At 30.6% G+C, this 25492-nt stretch overlaps 3 protein-coding genes and 1 long non-coding RNA gene across 4 annotated transcripts; 3 read left to right on the top strand and 1 right to left on the bottom strand.

Annotated features, from left to right (window-relative positions):
• The first annotated feature begins 422 nt into the window (after positions 1–422).
• Positions 423–2316, top strand: LOC141535589 (uncharacterized). The gene is made up of 4 exons (XM_074255543.1): positions 423–496; positions 731–1315; positions 1513–1797; positions 1872–2316. The coding sequence occupies exons 1-3, from the start codon at positions 469–471 to the stop codon at positions 1764–1766; spliced, it is 867 nt and encodes a 288-aa protein (XP_074111644.1). The 5' UTR covers positions 423–468; the 3' UTR covers positions 1767–1797; positions 1872–2316.
• An 11552-nt stretch (positions 2317–13868) lies between these two features.
• LOC141535595 (uncharacterized) lies at positions 13869–24978 on the bottom strand. Its single transcript, XR_012480622.1, has 4 exons — positions 23389–24978; positions 22950–23066; positions 15048–15640; positions 13869–14530 (listed from the first exon to the last, which is right to left on the bottom strand). It is a non-coding gene; the product is annotated as an uncharacterized LOC141535595 (long non-coding RNA).
• On the top strand, positions 16248–19903 carry LOC141535594 (uncharacterized). The gene is made up of 7 exons (XM_074255547.1): positions 16248–17008; positions 17432–17922; positions 18138–18403; positions 18475–18671; positions 18735–18903; positions 18985–19115; positions 19206–19903. The coding sequence occupies exons 2-7, from the start codon at positions 17579–17581 to the stop codon at positions 19539–19541; spliced, it is 1443 nt and encodes a 480-aa protein (XP_074111648.1). The 5' UTR covers positions 16248–17008; positions 17432–17578; the 3' UTR covers positions 19542–19903.
• LOC141535596 (uncharacterized) lies at positions 20395–21764 on the top strand. The gene has a single exon (XM_074255549.1). It carries the CDS (start codon positions 20565–20567, stop codon positions 21762–21764), a length of 1200 nt encoding a protein of 399 aa, XP_074111650.1. The 5' UTR covers positions 20395–20564.
• Positions 24979–25492: the final 514 nt, after the last annotated feature.

Here is a 25492-nt window from a genome sequence, read left to right as displayed (position 1 = left end):
TTTGATCGGAAAACCCATGCAAAAAATTTCAGAACGTAAGTTGCCAACAGTGAAAGAGGTTATGAGTGTTTTTTTTTTTATCAGCTCAAAGTGTTAAAATGTTCTATCAAACAAAGTGCTAAAAATGCAACTGATCACGTTATTGAACAATGGAAAAACAACCAGATTCCGACTAGTGGATCAACTAATGTAATACAAAAAATTCTTCGCTATCATAACCGATGGTTGAAATTTCAAAAATCTTTTGTGCGAAAAAAATCATCAGCCCAAAACAAAAATGTAATAATATTTCAGAATGAAATCAAAGTATTATTTGATATTGTAGATCATAAATCAATAAAACTGCTTGATAATGATATTCGTGAACTATATTCAAATATATTCAAATATATTCAAATATATTCAAATCAAAAAAGTGATACCCGGAAAGAAATTCTTTCAAATAACCTAAATAAATTAAACAGTACTATGAATACGATGGAAGTAGATGAAAGTCGTGAGTATTTACAACATTTAATTATTATAAATTTTAATCAGAATTGAAAATAAATTAAATTGATTATAAATTATGAATAATAAAGTATATTATTGTTTTTCTAATTAATTATATCATAAATGTCAATATGTTCGTAGATGATAAATAAAAACTCTTTGTGTTCCTTATTTGATGTCAAAATGAATGAGTTCCATATTTTTGCTTCCATTAATTAAATAACAACGCGTATTTTAGATTTGAATCAACCCTCAACCAGCCATGAGATTGTTCGAAGTGAGGAATCAGAGTCATCTTCAACCCTTACATTAAGTCAAGCTACAAATTTCGGTTCAGATTTAGAGTATGTGCCTCAAATACCGACAACACGAGCAAAAATAAATATTCTAACTCCAGAGCTTATCTCAGCACTCGACAGAGCTAATGTTAGTAATAGAAATGCGATGTTCATTATTGCTCCAGTTCTATCAAGTGTTGGTGTTAATGTAGAAGATACAACTCTTAGTTATCGAACAATTCAACGAACTCGCATGCTCTTACGAAAAGACATTGCTATAGGACTAAAAGATAACTTCAAAGCTCATGATAAATATGTCGTGCATTGGGATGGGAAAATACTGAATGACAATTCTGAATCGAAATTTGTGGATCGATTACCGATTATTTTGACTGCTTTTGGTACTGAGCAGTTACTTGGAGTTCCAAAAATGAATAGTGGATCGGCAGAAAATCAAACAGCAACCATCTTGTCAACGTTAAATCAATGGGGTATTATTAGTTACATCAAGGCGATGTGTTTTGACACGACTGCGGTTAATACGGGTAACTAATCAATGATAAAATATTTAAAAGAAAATTTTATTTTCATCGTTCTAGTTGAATTGTTTTCATACATTAATTAAATTTTCGACACGTGCCCATTAGTTATAATTCTTTATTTATTTATAGATTTTAAATATGCGTTACAATTTTTATTAAATACAGAACTTAAAGTGTAATTATCTATTTTTACTATACAGGAATCCATCATGGTACATGTAAAGAAATTGAAAAGGCCTTAGGAAAAGAATTAATTTGGTTACCATGTCGCCATCATATTTATGAGATCATTTTAAGGAGTGCATTCGAAGTCTATTGGCCAGTATCATCCGGACCAAATGTTCCAATATTTGGCAGATTCAAAAAATTTTGGGACACATTCGATAAAACGAAGTATAAATCTGGTGTTGAAGATAGTATTGTTGCTAATATTATTACGAATGAAAAAAAATAATCTATCTTCATTTATTAAGCGATACTTACAGGTATTATTTAAATACAATTTTAAGTGTAGAGGATAATTTTTGATTTTTTACGAATAATTGATTACTTTTGGTAGTTATCACAACCCCGAGATGACTATAAAGAAATATTGGAATTGTCATTAATTTTTCTGGGAGAAATGCCACGAGAGCAAGTTTTCTTCAAGCGTCCTGGTGCAGTTCATCATGCAAGATGGATGGCAAAGGCAATTTATTGCCTAAAAATTTTTATTTTTAGAGATGAATTTGACCTTTCTAAGAAAGAATTGGATGGTCTTTGACAATTTTGTATTTTCATAGTTATGGTGTATGTAAAAGCTTGGTTTTCATCAACTTCTGCGACTTCTGCTGCTAATCACGACTTAGAGTTTATGAAAAATTTAATTGAGTACAGTAAAATTAATTCTTTAATTTCCTTGGCTACTTGTGAAAAAATGACTTCACATTTATGGTACTTAAGTGATGGACTTGCTATTTTATCACTTTTTGATGATACCGTTCCATTAAACATAAAGAAGAATATTGTCGAAGCTGTTAAGACTCGCGAGGGTACAGATTCTAAAGCAAGAAGATTTATTATTGATAGAAAAAATTTACATTTAATTCAGCAAAAAATATAAGTGACTTTGTTTCTAAGAAGTCATTAAAACTTTTGAGATCTTTGATCTGCCGTATGATTTTCTTGACAAAAATATTGATTTATGGTCTACTGATGAGAGTTATAATGAAAATAAAGAATTTTTCACACAATTGAAAGTTGTTAATGATGTGGCAGAGCGAGGTGTCGCATTAGTAAGTGAATATAACCAATGCTTAACGAAAGACGAAGAGCAATTTCAATTTTTATTGCAAGATGTGAAAGAGCATCGAAAAAACTACCCTACTTGCAACAAAAAATTGTTTGAAAATAAATAGCTCAGTTGAAAATCGAAATAAAAACTTTCTTATAACTAATTGGACATTTTTTTCTCTAAAACTGAAATCATAATATATTTATAATGAAAACTTTGCTTTTTTTATTGATAAATGATTAACTAAGCGATAAATAATGTACAATTTATTTTTTTAAATGTAGATAAAAATACTCACACATAAAAAAAAGCTTGAAAAACATTTGGAAGTTTCTCAGTTGATGAAAAAAAAAATTTTTTCATGTAAATTTTCTCAAAACTGATAGATTAAAATGAAATTTTTCGATTATTTAATCAAAAACTCTTAAAATCGATATACATGAAAGTTTGATGATGAATATCTTTTGAACGATTAATTTAATCGCCAAAACATAATATACCATTTTTATAGAGCAGTTAATTTGCTACAAAAATTTCTATTGCCCATTCAATAATAGCCATTTCTTGTCGAGTTATAAAATTCATAAACAAAAGTGACATTTGACTTAAAATAATCAATCTTAAATCTTCAATATTAGTGAAATGGTGAGGTTTACGGAAAAAACATAAGATACCTTTTTTGTCGAGCATTAAATTTCCTACAAAATTCTTAAAAAAAGTTTTTCTGTACGACCAATTAATGATGAGGAATGAATTTTTTTCTATTGGACTGAGAAAAAAATGAAAAACTGCGACGCGGAGGATCTTCCTATTAAAATTAAGAGTTCATATTTGGTGAGAATTTTTTTAAGGTGCCTAGTAACCCATTTTTACGTATTAATTGTAAAAAAAAAATAGTTGATTTTTTTGACCCACCCCAATATATATATATATTGGCCACGTCTAATCATATATAATCAGATTTACTTATGCATTATTATATATGATCATATATAATTATTTTTACTCATATATGTCTGATAAAAAAATGCTTTCGAGAATAACAAATTCATTTCATAAATACATAGAGAAATGGAATAGTACGGTAATGGTTCGTTTCAATATTAGGATAATCAATTCATGACAATATTAAATAAAAAAATCGCAGGCGTATGGAGGGCTCGAACTCAAATCTTTTTAGCTGGAAGCCGTCTGGAACGCTGCTCACTCGTCCAAGTCACCAGCATTAATATTGAAAGACATAAATTTATTAGACTTTTAACAACAGAAAGTACTGGTTTTTATAAAAATTTTTGCAATTTCATCAAATTCCGGAATTCAATAGATTTTTGTAAAGTTTAAGAACTTATTAAATTTGATAAAATTCGCAAAGTACAATAAAATTACAAAAAAATTATGTCATTATTAAAAAAATTAGAAAATAGTCACTGTCCAATAAATTTTTCGGTAATTATTGACAGGCTGTATGTCAGTGTCAAAACAATCGTATTGCCAGTCTAAAAAAAAAACTTTTAAGGTCCCAAGAGTATTATCGCAAGATGTTTTGATCATATATGTTTGATCATTCCAAACCTCATGTATAATCATATATGATCAGACAAAAATTTTTTTCATCGTGTATACGATACTACTTGACGTACAAGTTCATAGAAATTGACGTGATAATTAATTTGGATATCTAAATCGAAACATTGTCAAGTTTGGTAACTAAATAAAATTGTGTAATATCGTTATAATATTCTGATCGTTTCATTTTGTTTATAATTATTGGACCTACTAATTCTTGAATTTCATTTTTTCACTGGAAACCGACGAACGAAATGCTACTACATTGGTCATCATTAATTTTTGACTTCTTTAAACCATAAAATTTGAAAGTAAAGTAACAATGAAAGTGAACTTTGAAATATTACGACAAATTTATTTTTACTTTAAATAAAAGTCATTGGAAAATTAATTTTTTTCAAGTTGTATATTTTTTTCCTGTGATTTTCAATGCACAATTATAGACTGTATACATATAGTGAATAGGTTCATGTACGAAAAGCATTTTAAAAAACAGCTGTAGTAAAAACTATGTCATGATTGATATGTAATTTTTTTAAGAGAATTTAGGAGAAAAATTGAAGCATACATTTTTACCGACATATATTACGCATGACTTTATTTTCTTCACCAGATATATTATACACTAGTCACAAAAATTAAGGGATATAAAAAAAATTCCAAATTTTTTGGTGATTTTCAGCGAGCTGTAACTCCGAGGAAAATGATCGCACAGAAAAAAAAAAAAAAGCAAATTGTAGCTCCAAGTGTCTAGTTTTTAGATATGACCATGAAAATTTTTTGTCATCGTCAGGTCTGGAGAAATCCTAAGAAAACTACTGAAAAAAAATTTTTCGAAATTTTTTTCGTCTTAAAAAAGGTCTACGGGCTTCAAAAAAATTTTTTCGATTGTTTCGTTTAAAAGCTCTGTTAGTAAATTTAATACCCTTTAATTTGACGTAATCAAAAGCCTGTACGATAATTTGCCGCGGAGTTATCGTCAATCAAAGCAAAAAGTTTTTTTGACTTTGGAAATCAATAACTCTGGAAATAATGACCGTATAGGAAATCGAAGGAAGGTTTTGAAAACTACACAATATTCTCTATAAGAGAACGTAAACCGCTTTTGAAGAAAAAATTTTTTTTGAATTGAAAACTCGGACTGAAAAAAAGACAAAAATTCGCATAATTAAGGATATTTGGATAACTTGGTATAACTTTGGATAAAATGGATGAACGAAGGATGTCGTTGGTAATTTTTTAACTTCAAAGTGTCCCCTAAAATCCCTAAGAAATTCAAAGCGCTGCGATTTTTTGTTCATAGTGCCCAGAAGCTTCAAATTCTGTGTTTTCGCAAAAATCACCATTATGAGCAATTTTGTGATTTTTATTCATTTTTCCATTGAAAAAAAATTTTTTTTTCAAAATTCTTTATTTTTTCGATCAAAGAGATTGATTTTTCAAGAAATTTGAAAAAAAAAAAAATTTCAATTTTTTTCGAAATTTTCTCAATTTTTTTCGACTGTTGTTTTACCGCCGGCATTAGCGTTACTCAAAGCGTACCACGTGGAGGTTGCTCGGTCGGATTTACGCTTCTCACACACACGCGTGTGTGTGTGTGTGTGTGTGTGTGTGTGTGTGTGTGTGTGTGTGTGTCTTTGTCTGCGTGTTTGTCTGTTTGCAGCTGCCAAATGACCTCTGTACGCACGGCAGTAACTGCTCAGTACCGTGTATTGCCACCTCTGTTCCGAATCACAGCTCGTAAACGCTCTTGCATGTTGATGCATCGTCGAATATCACGTTGCGAAATTCCTTGCCAACAACGTAACAACGCTTGAGTCAACTGATGAAGATTGTGCAGTTGCGGATAGTCTCACCGCAATCGACGCCCAAGCATGTCCCAAATATGCTCAATTGGGTTCAAATCAGGACTCATCGCTGGATGATTAAGCGTTGTTACGTTGTTGGCGCGGAGAAAAGTTCGCGTACGAACTGCAGTGTGAGGACGAGCATTATCCTGCATCAAAATGAACCGTCTTGCCCCCATGCGTGTGCGCATAGGCAGGACGTGTGGCTCCAGAATTTCGTCGACGTACCTATCGGCAGTCAACGTCCCACGAACGATGACCAACGGGGTTCTGGTATTGAAGGACACGCCTGCCCACACCATGACTGATCCACCATTGAAAGCTGTAACTGGTCTCGTAAAACTATCCCGATCTCGTTCTCTACGACGGCGCCAAACGAGAGATCGTCTATCGCTGCCATGAAGACAAAATCGAGATTCGTCAGTCCATAATACACTGGTCCACTGTCTACGACCCCAATGGTGATGATCATGAGCATAGGCCAATCGGGCTCGGCGATGTCGTGGAGTGAGCATAGGCACGCGATTTGCGCGTCTAGCGCGTAGTCCTTGCTCTCGAAAGCGATTTCGAACCGTCGATGCCGATATGTGTTGTTGGGGAGGACGTTGTCGACGATTGCGAAATTAATGAGCGATCGTGTGGGCATGCGCAGTAGGGTTTCGACGAGCATCTCGAATGATAGCTCGATCATCACGCTCGGTAGTGATTCGTAGTCTATCTTGACCCGGACGACGATCGTAACTTTGAGTCGCGTTAAATCGGACATAGGCCCGACTGATAACGGACTGGCTCACTCCCATAGAAGCTGCTACTTCCACCTGACTGTAGCCCTCTTGAAGGAGGGTAACAATGCGAGCCACATCTGTGGCAGCTAAATGTCGACGAGGCATATCAAAAGGTGCTTATCAAAGAAAAGCTTACATAAAATTCACGTAAGGAATTTAGGCTAAAAAGAAAACGTAAAATTCAAGTTTTGTGTGAGGAAAAGCCGAACTCCGCGGGGGGTATATCAATTTGTTTTTATTGAATTTTTAAAATGAGATTTAAAACTAAGGCAGTTGTAGCGGACAGAAAAAATTGAGTTAATTTTTTTTTACAATAGTGAAGCATTCTGAAGACGATAAAAAAAAATTAAAAAAAAATTTTTGATAAAAAAAATTTCGAAAAAAATTTTCGAAAAAATTGAAAATTTTTTTTTTTTTTTTTCAAATTTCTTGAAAAATCAATCTCTTTGATCGAAAAATAAAGAATTTTGAAAAAAATTTTTTTCAATGGAAAAATGAATAAAAATCACAAAATTGCTCATAATGGTGATTTTTGCGAAAACACAGAATTTGAGGCTTCTGGGCACTATGAACAAAAAATCGCAGCGCTTTGAATTTCTTAGGGATTTTAGGGGACACTTTGAAGTTAAAAATTACCAACGACATCCTTCGTTCATCCATTTTATCCAAAGTTATACCAAGTTATCCAAATATCCTTAATTATGCGAATTTTTGTCTTTTTTTCAGTCCGAGTTTTCAATTCAAAAAAAATTTTTTCTTCAAAAGCGGTTTACGTTCTCTTATAGAGAATATTGTGTAGTTTTCAAAACCTTCCTTCGATTTCCTATACGGTCATTATTTCCAGAGTTATTGATTTCCAAAGTCAAAAAAAACTTTTTCGCTTTGATTGACGATAACTCCGCGGCAAATTATCGTACAGGCTTTTTGATTACGTCAAATTAAAGGGTATTAAATTTACTAACAGAGCTTTTAAACGAAACAATCGAAAAAATTTTTTTGAAGCCCGTAGACCTTTTTTAAGACGAAAAAAAATTTCGAAAAATTTTTTTTCAGTAGTTTTCTGAGGATTTCTCCAGACCTGACGATGACAAAAAATTTTCATGGTCATATCTAAAAACTAGACACTTGGAGCTACAATTTGCTTTTTTTTTTTTTCTGTGCGATCATTTTCCTCGGAGTTACAGCTCGCTGAAAATCACCAAAAAATTTGGAATTTTTTTTATATCCCTTAATTTTTGTGACTAGTGTATATAGACATTTACAATTTTCTGAAACTTACGTTCTATATGATAGGAATTTTATATTTTCTATTTTAGATTTTAAATACAATTTTCGATGCTGATCAACTCATAATTGATATAATAAAGTTTTTATTAAAATAGTTTTAGTGTACGTAAGATTAGGAGAAATCTCTAAATTTGTCAAAGATGAGATGAATACCAACTTTGATTATAAAAACTGATTGAGAAGAATTAATATTTAATACTCTTTAATCAACATTTTTAAATAGAGATGTGACTAAATAAACAAACTGTTAATGTTGATTAATATATTAATATATATCATTGAAATTATAAAAGGATACGTTCTCCACTATGTAACATCTTATTATGTACATTTATATAATAAAGATGGAAAAAACATTAAGAAGTATATTAATAATTGATTAATTTTTTCCAATGAAGGTAATTTATTATTTATATTAAATTATTTCCACATTCAGATCCCTATGAAGTTTTATCGGATCTGACTTTAGTTTTGCTGTAGTTTTATCTTAATTAATTTCGATTTTATCCGAACTTATTCTAAATTTACTGACAGTTTAATCTAATTTTTAATAACTCCATTGTGACTCATGCAAATTTCACGTTGACTTCACGCTAGTTTAAATCTGAATGAATTCTGATTTGATTATTATTTTACTCTGATTTCATTTTAATTTCATGTTGATTCCACTTTGAAGCCATCTTGATTTTATGTAAAATTCACTTTGATTCTAATCTGGTTCCATTCTGGTATCACTCTGGTTCCACTTCGGTTTCATTCTGGATTCACTTTGATTCCACTCTGGTTCCACTTTAATTACATTCTGAGTCCAATCTGATTCCACTCTGGCTTTAGTCCGGGTTCACTTTGGTTTCACTTTAGTTTCATTCTGAGTTCAATTTGATTCTACTCTGGCTTTAGTCTGGGTTCACTCTGGTTCCACTTTAATTTTATTCTGAGTTCACTTTGATTCCACTCTGGCTTTAATCTGGGTGCACTCTGGTTTCATGCTGGAAAATAGGCACAAAACCACTCTGGAAACACTCTGGAACCATCATGATTCCATAATGTTTCCAGAATTTTTTCAGACTGATTTCAGAATGATTTGAAAGTCGCAAGGGTTTTCCTACTTCACAGTGTTTATTTGTTGTTTAAGTAAAATTTTTAATTAGCTGAATATTTGTATTCAAAATATTTGCACTGCGCATGCGTCAACATTACGTTTAGACTTTTAGCGCGGTCTTTTGAAAATTATAATGACAGTGATTAGAGTAAGTATATTATTGTTGTATTTCATTATAGTAGATATTACAGGACGAAAAGGCAACGTGTAGTTTTTAATAATTTTATAAAAAGTTTTATTTAGAAAGTTTTTATTAGATGTGCTTGTCACTATAATTTTCAAAAGACCGCGCTAAAAGTCTATATATGTAAAAATGACGCATGCGCAGTGCGAATATTTAGAATACATACATTCAGCTAATTACAAATGTTGATTAAACAACAAATAAACAATGTAAAGTAGAAACAAATGTTTAATATACATGAACAATCAAAAATAGAGGTTTAATGACCCAAATTGCTACCAAAATATTAGAAAATGCGATAGGGGGGCTGACTTAAAAATACATTATTAATAAATTTTCTTTAAAATGAATAAATGGAGAACTAACAAATGTTGATATTAAACAATAAAGAACAAACGACGAGCTAACGACGTGATAAAAAAAAATCAAAAATTAATAAAAAAAACTCTGGGGTGCTAACTTTAGTGAGCTATCCCGTTGAATCTACAGTTTATGTAGAAAGAATTCCAGTGCACCCTGGCGAGTGTAGATCCAAGCTGCGAAATATCTTTTTTTAACTGTAGTTTCCCATCTATCGGAGGATTACTATGCATTCTCGAATTATTTAGTCTGTGGCAGATCACTTTGCCCATCGAAAAAAAGTCAGGATCGAAATTTTTGCGTTGCTATAGTTTGTGCTGATTAAATTTAATAATATTAAGCAGATTAATTGTTATAATTGGATATAATCAATTACTATCAGGAAAATAAAGTATGAACTACCGTTATAATACAAATTTAAGGAAAAAAAGGACCGTAGAATTAAAAATAAATTTGCAACCTCTAAAAAACGTGATGCTTACAGTAAATACAGTCGGTAGTCTGGCGCTCCATTTACAACGGAATTTTTGAATGGAACTTGGCGCCAGATTCTACCGAATCTGTTAATAAATACAATAAACGGTGAAAAAAATAATGATGATGATAATAATCCTATCAGTATGGAACAAGGAAAAAATAACACCGCCGGTAAAGAAGAGATTCTTGATAATCAAAATGTTGAAGAGTTAAGTAATAAGTCAGATAATAGAGAAAATAAAAGACTGAGCTGAGAGAATCATAGTATTATTAAATACCATATCTACAGTAAAATATCAGCTGTCAGAAACAAAAGTATGAATTCTAGTGATCATACTTACAGTCAATTATCATTATCAACAAAAGACAAAGAGAGTGCTGATAAAATTGATATTCAAGAGAATAAAAATAAAACACCTCAACATCAAGCTATGATTACTCAAATATTAAATCCAGAGAGTTCTCAATATGCACAATACACTATATATCCTCTTCATGATAAAAGGAAGAATGATACTTCAACAAATATGTATCAAATGTTAAAAATTAATGAAAAAGCATTAGATAATCGATTGAAAACATTAGACTTACAATGTTACTTCCAGATTTATATCCTTATGGTAAAAACGGTCAATGTGAAGAAAGAGAAGTACGTATAACTGCTTTCGAATATATTAAAGCAAAATTAAAATCAGCTGATTCACGTTTTCGTCTAAATCAGCAATATTTATTCTTTTTATTAAATGACGCTAACATTCGTCAACTTGGTGCAGGTGTTTATCATACACTGAATGTTACAAATGCTCGTGAAAGATATACAGCGCAAAGTTATTTGAAATATCTCAAAGATGGTCAGTTAGAAGCAAATTTAACAACTCTGTTTGCTCGACTTCGAAATTCAGAACAATTTTGGAGTAAGCCTAGAAACAATTTGGCATGTATGACACGTCATTATGGACCTGCAACATGGTTTTTACTGTCAGTCCTGCTGAATGGCTTTGGGATGATTTAATTGAGTATATAAAGGAAATTAATACTCCACACTTTGATAAACTATCTGCAAGTGAAGTAATTGCAGCTGACCCAGTATCAGTTTCAAGATTTATTGACAATAAATTTCAAGCTGTTCTTGAATTCATTAAATCAGATAGCCAACCTCTCGGTCCACTTAGCCATTACTTTTGGCGCCGAGAATATCAAGGTAGAGGAATTCAACATTTTCATTTAATACTTTGGATAGAAGGTGCTCCAATAATGGGTATTATTAACACCAATGAAGAAGTTGTTGAATTTATCATGAAATACGTAACTTATAAGTTACCAGATAAAAAAATATCACCAACACTTTACAGACGCGTAACTACACATCAACAACACAATCACAATAGTTACTGCTTACGAACAAAAAAACCAAAGTCAGGTAAAGTAAGTAAAGCTTGTCGATTCGGATTTCCACGGCCTGTTTCTGAAAACTTTGTACTTCGTGATACTGCTACTTCAATAGCCGGGCGTAGAAACTTAAAAAGTAAAAGCCGACTGTATGATCTTCCTCGTAATGAAAACGAAGTTAATTTTAATGATTACAATCCATCAGTTTTATCTGTCGGGGAAGGAAATATGGATATTCAATTTATCGGAGAAAAATCTACGATACTGACACAATATGTCACAAAATATGTTACGAAAAGAGAGCCAACGAAATCATCAGAAACAATTAATGAAATTAACTCAACGAAAACTTTACCTCAGCTTTTGTGGAAGATTGCGTTTCGTAGTTTAACTCACAGAGAAGTCGGAGCTCTAGAAGCTGCTGATACTTTGTTGGGCATTTCTCTACATGGTACAGATTCAGAAACTATTATTAAATGGTTAAATATCCGAATGATAAGAAATAGAAAGTTAAAAACCAAAGAAGAAATTGAAGAATTAGAACGTAATGATCCCGAATCAACCGAGATATTTTGTCCTTCATTAATTGATGATTATTATCCTAATCGTCCTAAAGATTTAGAAAATTTGTGCTTGTATAAGTTTGCTAAATGGTACGATACAACTAAGACAGAACCAAAAAATAATCTTAATGAGTATTATGAAATACGTCCAGGATTATTTTTGAAAAAACGGCTACGAGGTTATTTAATTAATCATTTTAGATATAATATTGCAAATCGGCCAGAGGATTATTTCTACTCATTGTTATTATTTCAACCATGGCGTAATACAAATGAGCTTAAAAATGGATTTAAAACTTACACAGAGTCATTTACTCATCAGCAGTATATGCTTCAACAAGCTAATGATTATCATGAATATAATGAAGAATTTAAAAAAGGTTTAGAATACATAAAAAAATTGATTGAAAATAAATGTAATAATGACGATGATAATAATGATGATTCACAGAAAAAGTCATCAAACTGTGATGCTGCAGAAGTACATATAATCGCTAAAGAAATTAATGATGTTGCACAAAAACATGATAATAATAATTTTACTCTAGCTGATATGATTAATAACATGAACTCTGATCAAATAAAAGTTTTTGAAAAAATTAAAAATAATGTATTATCTGATAATACAAAATTAAGATTGTATGTAAGCGGAGAAGCTGGTACAGGAAAAAGTTTTCTAATTAATGTAATAAAACGTTGGATTAGAGAAGAATTGAATCAAGAAACAGTTGTAACAGCCCCTACTGGTATTGCTGCTTTCAATATTACTGGATTGACTATACATCGAGTATTTCAATTGCCTGTCGCACATGGTTTCACACCATCTCATACGCAATTATCTGACAATGTGTTAAAAGCATTACGTGATCAGTTACAAAACACAACGCTGTTTATCATTGATGAGATATCAATGGTCTCAAATATTACTCTGATATATATACATTTAAGACTAGTAGAAATTTTTGATGTCGATGATTGGTTCGGAGGTAAACATGTTGTTGTTTTCGGAGATTTACTCCAACTACCTCCTGTACATGAAAATCCAAGTTATGTCACATTATCATCTCAAGATGCTGAAAAGTATGTTGGGTCATTTTGTAGCGTTAATTTATGGACCGATTTGTTCTGTTATGAAGAACTAAGAATTAAATTGGCTCTCTTAAATTGGCGGGGGGAAATTAATTTTTTGCACTTTTTTTTGGCTTTATCAACTGTTCGTTAACTGTTCTTCATTGTTCTATCAAAAATTTTTTTTGTTCGTTTTTTTTTTTAATTATCAAAAAATTGACCCTCAATTTGGCACGAACTATAGATATTTTGATGTTTTTTTTTTTTTTTTTTCTAATAGTTTAGAACTATTCAATAACTGTTCGTTCAAAATAAACAACTGTTTGGCTTTCATTATCCTGTAATTAAATAATTAACTTTTTTTTATAAATCTTAATTAAATGTTATTGCGCATGCGCAGTATCAATGCGCATAGTTCTCATAAATTATGAGCGGCCTATTTGAATTCGATTCAAAGAGACAACACAACAATAACAGCAACAACAACAAAATCATCATCATCATCATTATCATTAATAATAATAATAATAACAATAATAATAATAAATATCATTCGACAGCCTAAATAGAATTTGATGTCTTTTTTAAATTTCATATTTTAAATTCAGATAAAAATGTTCGTATTTATTTATATACAATATTTTGTTCTCCTTTTCAACGGAGTTCTTTGATTATATCTTATGTAATTGAGAAAAAATAGAGGAACTGATAAAACAATATTTTTAATTCATTTAAATCTTAGTAGGTATATGTTGGTGAAGATATGGATCTTCTTAAAGCTTCGTTCAATAAAAAAAACGGTGATCAACGTAATTCATTGTAAAATTCATTAAATCATTCGAGAGAATAAATATTTTTTTTTTCATTAAATTCACCTCTCTATAATGTTACATTTTAAGTTAGTCATTATGATGTAAAGCATGTCTTAAAAAAATTATAAATAAGATAAAATTGCCACTCACAAAAATGTTTTTCAATTTATAAACATACTTAAATATATAAATAATAGATCTTTATAATAACAATAAAACAATTATTTATTCTCAACATTATTTCACATTCAACACCAATCAATTCAGTGTATACTATCAAAATAATTTTTTTTACTAATACCTCACGATCATAAAAAATAAAGAATTATCTACTGTTTATAAAAAGTTCAGTGCATCTAAATAAACTATTAGTAAATCGAATAACTGAAAGCTATTCGATCGCTACTAGAAAAAAAGTTTTGGACTGAATGCTCAGATGTTCTGATTTTTTAACCAAATCATTCAATTTTTCGCCTCTTTGTAATATTGCTTCTAAAATGTTGTGCTGAAAATAATACGAGAACATTATAATTTATTATAGCTTTTCAAACAATAACTTACTTTTTTGAAATTTTTTAATAACATACACGTATGATTTTATTTTTAACCCTGATATACTTTTTATTATGATTTTTAAATTATAAATATTTTTAGATTTTGAAAAAAAATTAGAAATCCCCAATTATAATAAGTTGTAAAACTACGTTATTTCAAATAATAAGTAGTCAAAATCATTAAAAACTAACTTAACTATTAGTACCAGGAGGAAAAGTTACTAATTAGAAACCTTGAACAAAATTCTTAGAAATCGTTTGATAGCTAGATAATAATTAAAACGTAAAATATCAATAAAGGTATATTTTCTCAAATTTAAATACTTAATGTAAAAAAGTTTTACTTATTATGATTAAAGTGCTACGTGTTTTTTTTTTTTTATTATAAATTTTTTTTTCTTTTGATTAAATGATACGCTTTGTAGGTTATAGTTACCACGTGGTTATTTTTTTTATAAATATATTTACCAGATTTAAAATTAACTAAAATCATATTGTTACTGACCACTTTTAGGAAAATAATCAAAATAGAAATTTTCAAGTATTAAGTACGTCCGTCTAATTTGTAATGATTAATATATAAGGTATATCTAGTAATAATGATTAATATATTAGCTAGAGTCCTAACTATACGCCTGTAAATAAAACATTTCCTCCAAATCAATTTATTAAATTTTGCATGATAATTAGTCAAAATCAATTATAATTGAATTATTTATAACTAAGTCAAATAAGAAGAACAATTGATCTATTAAAAATTATTTATATTTTATTTTTCAACTTTTATCTAGTATTCGAGCGAATTTCGAAAATTTTATTTACAAAATTGTAAAAAAAAATGTAACATTTCAAAAATTTTTGAGATACTTTGAATTGTTAAAATTTTTTAATAATATCGATACGTTACTTTGAACACATATTTTTCATTATGAACAGTTAATTTGCTTTCACTAGATTTATTAAAAAAGCTACTGAATGACCATGAGATGTCCATGACCCATAAATTAATAATCCAGCAAACTGATGATTCTCACATCATTGTTTGTGCAAAATCTACACAACTGAAAAATTAAATTATTGACAAGGATCCACTTTTTAAAATAAACAAAATTAAATTTTTTTCGATGCTGAAAATAAATAAAATATCTGAATAACATCAATATGTGATTTAAGATATTTATATTTTTCAGTTATAAAAATTTATTTATCTTTATTGAATGTATCTCATTAAAATAAGTAAAATCTGGAACTCGTAGGACTTACTTTTTTATTTAGTTAAGAGCCGGTCCCTATGATTGCAGCTTTTTATTTTTCTCCTCGACAAAGAAGAATTTTATAAAAAACGCTCTACTACGAATTAAATTTTTTAAATATCTATTTTATAGCAAAGCGTTTTTTTTTAGAAATTCTCATTTGTTTAAAAGAAAAACATAAAACTGCAATTAGCTTTATCATCACGAGTGCAACAAGGATAGTACCGTTTCTCGCCGTGAGTGCGACGCGAGAAAAAGATGGGACCGGCTCTTAAAACAAGTATTTGATTACTTGCGATCACTATATGGAGGGTAGAGGTACCTCTACCCTCCATAGGTCACTGGATGAGCTTCTTTGATTAAAAAAGAGAATTAAAAAGAATTTCTCCGTGTTAAACGCCCATAAGAGAAAGAATTGGAAGGATTAAATATCATTAAAAATGATTAAAAATCAAGTTATTTCTAATTCTTTTGAATCCTTTTGTTTTATCAGGGTTCAGTGGAGCTTACGAATAAAAGCTCACTTTTGCGGTCATGCTTTTTTCACTTGTTCAGGTATCTAGTTCTTAAGGTTCTAGCTTCGATAGCAGTGGTGACGCATCCCATACAATTCATTTTATAATAATTCGTACGTTTTAATTTTTTATCATTTTTTCTCAAGTCACTTAAATTTAACAATTACATTTACTTAAATACTAATTAGTCTGAACTAACTTTTTTTAAAACTAAACTTATAAAGAACCCACCACTGACAAACCCAATAAGTGCTTATTGTTTTTGATACGCACGGAGAAAAAAGTATTGCTATTGTAGCGTTCCAGTGGATCGTGAACGTAGTATCGTGATTACCTCAAAACAGTATTGTCATATTCATCATACGAATACTGTTACGCTCGAAACTGTGAATCCTGAATACCACGATCAACTGTATAGTGAATATGTCGAAACGTCTCCTTACTACGGCGAAACGGATCGTGATTATCACTATCCACCCCGCCTTCAGCGCCACCACACATAACCAAGTCCGAAACTTACGAGTTTCTTTATTTACAATTTTGTGATAAAATAGTGATAATTGCATTAATTTATTTCTAAATATTATCAACGTCATGGATGGTTGGGTTGTGAATAAATTAATCGAGTGGAATCTTGAGAAACTTGTGTCAGTTTTTGAAGGTGAGTAAAGAATCAAATCTTTCTATGTTAACTGTGTTAATACTGTGTCCGTTGTTATTGTATATAACCTACTATTCTATGCAATTTTTTATGTTTGTGTTCTTTTAATATTTCTTATTTGTTAGTGAATGCAATATTTATGTTGTATGGTACTTGTTTTTATATTTATTGTTTGTATGTTATTTTGATTTATATAGAACAAGAAATAGATGAAAATGCATTTGCATGCTTGGATAAAGAAACTGTTCAGATGATAATTCCTAAAGCTGGTCCAAGGACATTATTTTTAAAAAAGTGGGAAAATGAATTTAAGATAAATGACGAAAATTCGCGAGTATGGAAATATTCGGTTTAATGAATGAATTTTTATTTATTATTAGTTAATTTATTTGTATTTATTTCTTTTTCTTTTAATATTCCCAGAACCTTACTAATCTTCCTGCTTCTACTTCTAATTCAAACGGATCAGAAAGCATCGATGGTATTATATTAGATATCGCAGGTAAAATTTAAATTTTCTATAAGTTAGCTACTATTATAAATTTTTTATTCATATCAAAAGTTAAGATAATGAATAGTAGCATGATTTGTTATTTATCTAATCAACTATTTCTATTCTTCTATTGTCATTTAGAAGACGGTAACAATTGGGCCGATGTCTCTAGTCTGATTAAAATTGATAAAGAAGAAAGAAGTTTACCACTTAATCCCAGTGATTTTTTCCCCGATGATATTGACCTTGCTATTGAACTTTGTGATCCTATCACTAATTTAATGACCCATTTGAAAAATTCAATTACAGGAATAGCTGTTTTAAATTATTTTAAAATACAAAGATGTCTCACTGAGACATATCGGGTATTATTAGCTGATTGTATTGTCACAAGAGAAATGCAAACAAATTATGATCATATGTAAGAAATTTTTCTAAAATGTAATCTATTCATTCGATATATCATTTTTACATTTAATTGAAATTGATTACTTTGTATATAAATAAAATTAATGCATGAAAAAAAAATTTTCTCTTGAATAATACAAATGATAACCGTTAATGATTAATCATAACAGTAATATTACAAAATTAGTTTATAAAATTAATTAACACTAATATACATGACTTTTTCAGAATAAGTCCGGAACGTATGAAAGAACTTTCATCCCTGATAGTGAAGCTATTTCCAACTGAAATTATAGCCACATATTATGTGCCTTACTCTCGTGTTGGAAAAAAGAAGATATTAGCAAGAGGCAAGTTACAAGTCCGATACACTCATTATCGAGACTATTTATTGTTATCCGGAGCATCGCGAAACCTGAGAGGAATAAAAAGAAAAGCTGTCGATGAATCTACTCCTGTTCGCATAGGCACTACTGCAGAAATATTTAAAATAGGTATTATTTTTATTTAGCTTGACACGAATTTTAAAAATATTTTTTATTAAATTATTTTTTTTTTTTTTTAGACACGGCTGCAGGAGACTGTGAAAAAAAATTGGAGTGGCTTAAAGAACACATTGATCCCTGGACTACAGTTGAGGAGTTTTGGCGATCAACGTCAGCGGCTCGAATCCAAAATCTCATTTCGAACCAGGCATTATCTAGTTCCGAGTATATAAATTCTGTTCCTGCTTTAACTCACATAAAAAATGGGTTAAAACTGGTAAGTTTACATTTTTTGCCACTGTCGGAAACGTTATACTAATCATTTTTTACATGTTTAAAGATTGGCATTGATTTTGATGTGGTGTACCCACATAAAACGTCGAATTTGGAAAACACCTATGATAATTTAGAAAGACAAATTTTACTATACTGTAGTAAAAAAAAAAGAGCCCATAAAGATATTAAAATTCTTGTGTCGTTGTTAAATAAATATAAAGATAAAGATCATGGTAGGTATCAATATATTTTTTCTATTTTTTGTAATATGTCCATTACTCATTTCATCTAATGTGTTGCGTTTACCCATATAGATACTAGAAGTGCTATAATCTTCAAGCTAATTCCTTTGTTGCTGCCAAACCCTCCAGTAATTGTCTCTCAAAACGGATCTTGGCATCCTAAAAAAGAAGAAGTTCAAAACTACTTTCTTTTGCATGCTAAAGTAAAACTGAATGTTACTGAATTATTTTCACATATCATTTAATAAACTTATATTAATTATTAATCCTTATAATATTTAATAATGTTTCAGGATGATAATGAATTATGTGTTAAGCTTGTTGAGAGAAAAAATCAATTACTTAAGTATGGTCTGACAGAACAGCCTCTACCAGTACTAATCGGAGCAGAGTTGACTTCAATTGAGAAAAGGCTTGTAATTGTAAATGACATTCGGTACGAAGCTGATTCCAACATTGAATGTGTTGATTATTGCTTCAAAAGCTACTTTGCACTTCAATTAGAGTATTCTAAAGAATCTTCTTATCCTTGGATGTTTTTACAAGAAGCTATTTATAAAATTGATACTGAAGATCGAATAACTGTTCCTGCGCTTGATACTTTCATCAGAGACTTAAATTTAGCTTAATACTTTTTCTTAAACTTGACAATTATCATTAATTTATTAAAAACATGTTAAAAAATATTAATTGCAGTGTTCCTTCGACTCACTGTAAACATGTACAAATACGAGAGATTACTCATCGAAAAATGATTGAGTCAATATTTCAATTGTACGGATCTACAAATGTACCATGGAACCAAATTCAAAATTTTTATGAAATAATGAGAGATATAATTGGTTCTGAATTTCAAATAATTGAAAAACAGCTTGAAACTTGTTATCAAACTAATAATAATGGCATGATAGTAGTCTCAGATATTAAAAATATGTTCAAAACAATTAATAATGTTATAGATCGATTCTCAACAGAACATAACCGTTTGCAAATTTTGGAGCAAAGTGGCTTCTATTTTGCTCCTATCGAATTTTTATAGGGTACAGAAATGAAGCTACTCTTAAGCGTTATTCTGATGGTACCATTAAAGTAAATAAAAAAGAGAACCGGATATTTATATCCATTAAGAGATATTTTTAAAAAAGTTTTTGAGTTGCCTAACGTATTCAATACCGTTTTCACTTATGTGAACCAATTAAAAGCGAATCATCTCTCTCTAACTTCATACAAACTAATTTGTGGAAAAATAAAGTACAAAACTTTCATTCTAAGTATATTTTACCCATCTTTTTATTTAGTGATGACTATGAGGTTGGTAACGGTCTTGGTAGTCATGCTGGGGTACACAAATTAGCAGGAACATATTTATCTATACCATGCTTGCCACCACATTATCAAACTCTTAATTCTATATTTATGCAGTTATTTATAGTTCTAAAGATAGACAGGAATTTGGAAACTATGCAGTTTACAGGACTTTACTTCAAGAATTAAAATACTTAGAAGAAAACGGTGTTGAGCTTGATTTACCTCAAGGTAAAATAAAAATTTATTTCAAACTAGGCTTAATATTAGGGGATAACTTAGGATTACATACATTACTGGGATTCGTTGAAAATTTTAATGCGAATTACTGCTGTAGATTTTGCAAGATGACTAAAATACAACGATCTCTTGCAACTATTGAGGATACATCATTATTACGTACGTTTGAGTCCTACAAATATGATTTACATATGAAAAATCCTAACTTAACTGGTATAAAAAAAAATTGCATTTTTAATGTTTTGCCTGGTTATCATGTTACACAAAATTATGCAGTCGACATGATGCATGACCTTTTAAGAGGTGTTTTTCATTTTGACATGATTGAAATAATTAATTACTACATTAATACTAAAAAATTATTTACTCTGATCGATTTATCTATTCGGATGAAAGCTCATGACTACGGGGTTCTAGAATCTAAAAATAAACCCCCTGAGATTTTAGCAAATCATTTGTTAACTGATAGCTTGAAAATGTCGGCAGGAGAAATGCTAACGTTTGTTCGTCATTTTGGTATAATTATAGGCGATCTAATTCCTAAAGATGATGTTGTTTGGCGAGTTTACTTAAATTTAAGACAAATACTTGATATTGTTTCCAGCAGATCTCTTCAACGAGAATGTAAAAGTATACTTGATAATTTAGTCACTGAACATCACTTGTTAGCTCGGTTTGTACTTAAGCGAACATTAAAAGCTAAAGATCACCATTTGATACATTATGGTTCTGTGTTAGTTGCTTCTGGTCCGATTATCAATACCTCATGCATGCGCCAAGAAGCTAAACACCAAGATTCAAAACTTGACGCAAATGTTTTTCACTCTAGAGTAAATATATGCCAGACTCTCTCAAAAAAACATCAGTTAAAACTGGCTCATATTTTATACTCCAACAAATTTTTTCCTACATTACTTTCAACTGGACCAGTATACAAGCAAACCTTAAAAAAATTATCTTTGGTATTTGATTGTTCTTTAAAAGAGTATCAGTTATGTAATAATGAGTTACTGACATTTTATAACTGGGTAGAAATAAACAAATGTTTATTTAAGTCTTACATGGTTTTATGTTTAAGTGAAAGTGACAATAAATTTAATTTTGGGATTGTTCAACATATTTTTATAAAAAATAATAAAATTTACTTTATATGTCAAAAAATTATTACCGTTTTCGATAACCATGTGCATGCATATGACGTTATAGAGTTTGTTAATGAATATTGTATTATAAATTATGAAAACTTACATGATACATATCCTACTGCGTTAATAAGAAAAAATAATGTGCATTACATATTGTATTAAATAAATAAAATTTTTGTTATCATAAAAATCTGTTTTTGCATAAATAAATTGATCCCATATACTACTTTATAAAAAAATATGTTATTGTATGAAGTACATACAGTAATAAAGAAGTAAAAATTTCATTAAAAAATATTTTTTTATTATAAAAATAATTTCGTTTTTTTTAAAGAATATATCGATGATACAAATTTCTAGGCTAATATTTTAAAAAATCAAAAAAAAAAGTAAAATGAGAAATTCTAACTGCTGTAAGTCATTATTTAAACATTTTTAAACCTAACTCAATTCTTGATTGTCATAAACTACACAAAAATTTTAAACTAATCAAGCTATAAAGGTATTTGTATTTATGTTAATAACAATAATATACGAAAAAACTAAAAAAAAACCACATAATCTACAAAAAAAATAAAATTAACATTTAATTAAAGACAACTAATCATCTATATACACTACAGCACTATAGACCCTTGATATCCGAATCCATGTGGATCGTGATAATCACAATCCACTCGATTGGGCACATGCGCATCTAAAGTATAGTCATATGAGGATCGTGATCATCACTATACTGTATCGTGATAATAGCAACACTTTTTTCTCCGTGCGTCAGTATAATTACTGATGAACTCCGCTACAAATGTTTATCGGACTTTTTTTTTTAAATCAAAAAAATAAAATAAAACAGAAATATATCGGCATAAAAAAAAACATGTAAAAGCAAAAGTTAATCCAGTTAAATATTTTTAATTGATTGAAATGATAACATTTATATATGTGCATACATTTTATATTTATATCCACTATTATAATTAATAGCAACTAATAGTGTCATTTGATTACCGTATTAGGTAGTGCATGATAAAATAATCCAGATATATTTTTATTTAAAAATTTTTCATAAACATTAACATTCAACTAATGCAAGTAAACATTCTTCCAATGGTATATTATCTTTGTATTTTCTCCGAGATTAAAAATTTAATGCACGTTTTATTAATTAATTTTGAGAATTTAATTCTCATCCATAATCTGAACCTGAATCTAGGTTAAAATCTAACAGCTCCTGAACGAATAAAAATTTTCAGGGTGAATGATAATCCTCGTATCACAGTTTATCATTGATTTAAATATTAATGAGTGCTTATTTCTTTGAATCGAAATAAATAATAAAATATTTACCCATTGTTTACATTTCGTGGACCCTTAACCTATCTTTCTTCTTCTCTTCATATCGGCTCGTGGAAGTGTTTTGCAAACATGCTGTTTTTATTGTAAATATTATAGTAATTTTCTTATCTATAAATTAAATAAATATTTTTATATTAGTTATGGAAATAAGTTAATGAATAATAAAATATAAATTATTCCTTTATTTTTTACAGAACTTAGAATGAAATTAATATTTATTATTTGTTTATTTATTTATTTAATAACTATATTTTTTTACACGCTTTTTATTATCTACACTTGTATTAATTTGCTTATCTTGTATAAAAATAACATATGTAATAGAATTTTTATATTTAGCACTAGTGGTTGTTGAGTAATTAACAGTATGTACGTGTAGTGATGAAAAAATGAAAAATTATGATACTGGGGTGTGCGACATTTTGCATACCTGTATATGAGATTTCGTATGTTAAGGTTGGCCAAGTGGTTGTACTAAACATTATCGCGTCGTGCCACCTGGTTGCGACAAAACTAATCGTGGAAATTGAGAGTAAAACAGATTTCCTAAATTAATGTATTGAAAATCTAATAGATGGCGGATACACATGCATTTACAACTTTAACACCGGATCCTCGTAGCATTAAAGAGCTCCCTGTGAAAGCATACATTTTTCTCTTGTATATAAGTAGATGATATGTACTCCATTATACAAGTCATATAAAACTATGGTAAAAATATTAATTTATTGTTTTTTAAATTATAATAATTATTCAGTGATTTAAATTAAAAGTATCTGTGCAATCAATATTTTTATTATAACTATTTAAATAAAATTATTTATTTTAATAATAATTTCTTTTTATTGCTCGTGAAATATTTATCATCAGTTTTAAAATAAATATAAATAATAATAATAATAATAATAATAATAATAATAATAATAATAATAATAAGCGATGCTTGCTACGTGGCCTCCAAGCGGCGCATCGCGGGAAACGCAGACCATAACATCAGGTCTGTAGGCGAACGACGTAGCCCGTGCAGTGGGCCAACTACCCACTGCATGGAAATAACTGAGTTACCACAAGATACCAACTCAGAAGTGCTCCCCACAACCGGTCCTTTTCGGATGAGGACCATTCATCAGGTGGGAGGAGCACGCCGGACCCGATGAATGATGACGACCCTGGCGCCTTAAGGACTTACTTTAAGTGGACGGAGGAACTGAGAGTCGATCTCTTGGTATGCTACCAACGTAGCGAGCCGGGGGTGAGCGGCTATATGGCCCGGATGCACACTCTTTGGAGTGATATGCATCCGGAGCTAGCGCATTTTACGCCCAAACACCTGCGTAATTATGCCGCTCATCTTCGGCGAAATAGAAGATCGCTTGTGCCGGACAGAAGGCAGCCTAATAGACTTTCCTTTCCGGCGCAACTACACCAAGAGCGACGCCGTTCCTCCTTGGACAACAACAATCCCTTTGTAGGACGGCAAGTAAGTATATCTAAAAGATAACTTACTCCCAACAACAGCTTGACGCGGTAAACGAAGATCTCCGTGCAAACATCCTGGAGGATTCCACCCTGCTCACTGTGAGCCAGGTTGTGTATGGTGCAGCAGTTTCGGCTTTTCCGAGAGAGAGACAATGTCTCTCGATCGAGGCAAGGTTGAAACAGCGCATCTCACAACTTGGCTTGAAAATTGACATGTCCCGGAAACAGGTCTCCCGCATTCAGTGTGTGATTGAGTACGACACAACTCAAACACCATACACGCCCCGAATTCGGCGCATTGCTGCTGAACTTCGGTGGCGTCATCACACACTGAACAAGAGTACTCTTCATGTCATCAAGGAAGAGTGTCTTAATAAATTGCGGGCTCTAGTGGCTGCTAAAAAGTCATTAGAGAAAAGGCTGAAGCGGTTGGTCGACAACTCGTTGTTTCGATCCAGCCCTTCACGGTTTCTGACACCAAAGACCGATGTTACCGGGAATTATCCAACACCTGAGCGGGTGGAAGTTTTTGGACTGAGTTGTATGGAGATCAACCAAACGTGAACGCCAACACTCCAGCTCTGCACGACTTCAAAGTATTCTGTCGGGAACACCGTCGACAGAATGCTGATGAAGAGAGCCCTGCAGTCAGTGTGGATGAAGTTCGTTCAGCTCTAAATGGCAGCAAAAATTGGGCTACCCCGGGACCAGACGGCATTAATGTCTTTTGGTGGAAGAAGTTTACTTCTACCCACCTCCATCTGGCCCGCATATTTACATCATACATTAGAGCTGACGATCCGATTCCGGACTGGCTTGTAGAAGGGCGAACCGTACTGATACCTAAAAAAGGTGACTTGTCTGACCCTAAGAATTTCAGGCCTATCACCTGCTTGAATGCGGTTTATAAAATTTTTACAAAAATTTTAAATAACCGTATCTTGCAGCAGATAGAGCCTGTATGGCAACAGATATATGAACAACGTGGCAGTAAAAGTGGCCTGTCAGGTTGCAAGGAGAACCTGATAGTAGATCGATGCGTCTTACAAGATGCG

Source organism: Cotesia typhae, unplaced genomic scaffold (assembly GCF_013202065.1).
Source record: "Cotesia typhae breed Kobodo isofemale line unplaced genomic scaffold, CoteBio_Ctyphae scaffold_141, whole genome shotgun sequence".
NCBI classification, from domain to species: Eukaryota; Metazoa; Arthropoda; class Insecta; order Hymenoptera; family Braconidae; genus Cotesia; species Cotesia typhae.
Note: the sequence above shows the minus strand (reverse complement) of the source record. Positions and strands in the feature narration are given on the sequence as shown.

Coding starts and splice junctions, on each gene's coding strand:
- LOC141535594 (XM_074255547.1), top strand. CDS start 17,579: ATGAATAGTAGCATGATTTGTTATTTATCTAATCAACTATTTCTATTC. Junction 17,923..18,137: donor CAAACAAATTATGATCATAT/GTAAGAAATTTT, acceptor TGACTTTTTCAG/AATAAGTCCGGAACGTATGA. Junction 18,404..18,474: donor TGCAGAAATATTTAAAATAG/GTATTATTTTTA, acceptor TTTTTTTTTTAG/ACACGGCTGCAGGAGACTGT.
- LOC141535596 (XM_074255549.1), top strand. CDS start 20,565: ATGACTAAAATACAACGATCTCTTGCAACTATTGAGGATACATCATTA.
- LOC141535589 (XM_074255543.1), top strand. CDS start 469: ATGAATACGATGGAAGTAGATGAAAGTC. Junction 497..730: donor GATGGAAGTAGATGAAAGTC/GTGAGTATTTAC, acceptor CGCGTATTTTAG/ATTTGAATCAACCCTCAACC. Junction 1,316..1,512: donor CACGACTGCGGTTAATACGG/GTAACTAATCAA, acceptor TTTACTATACAG/GAATCCATCATGGTACATGT.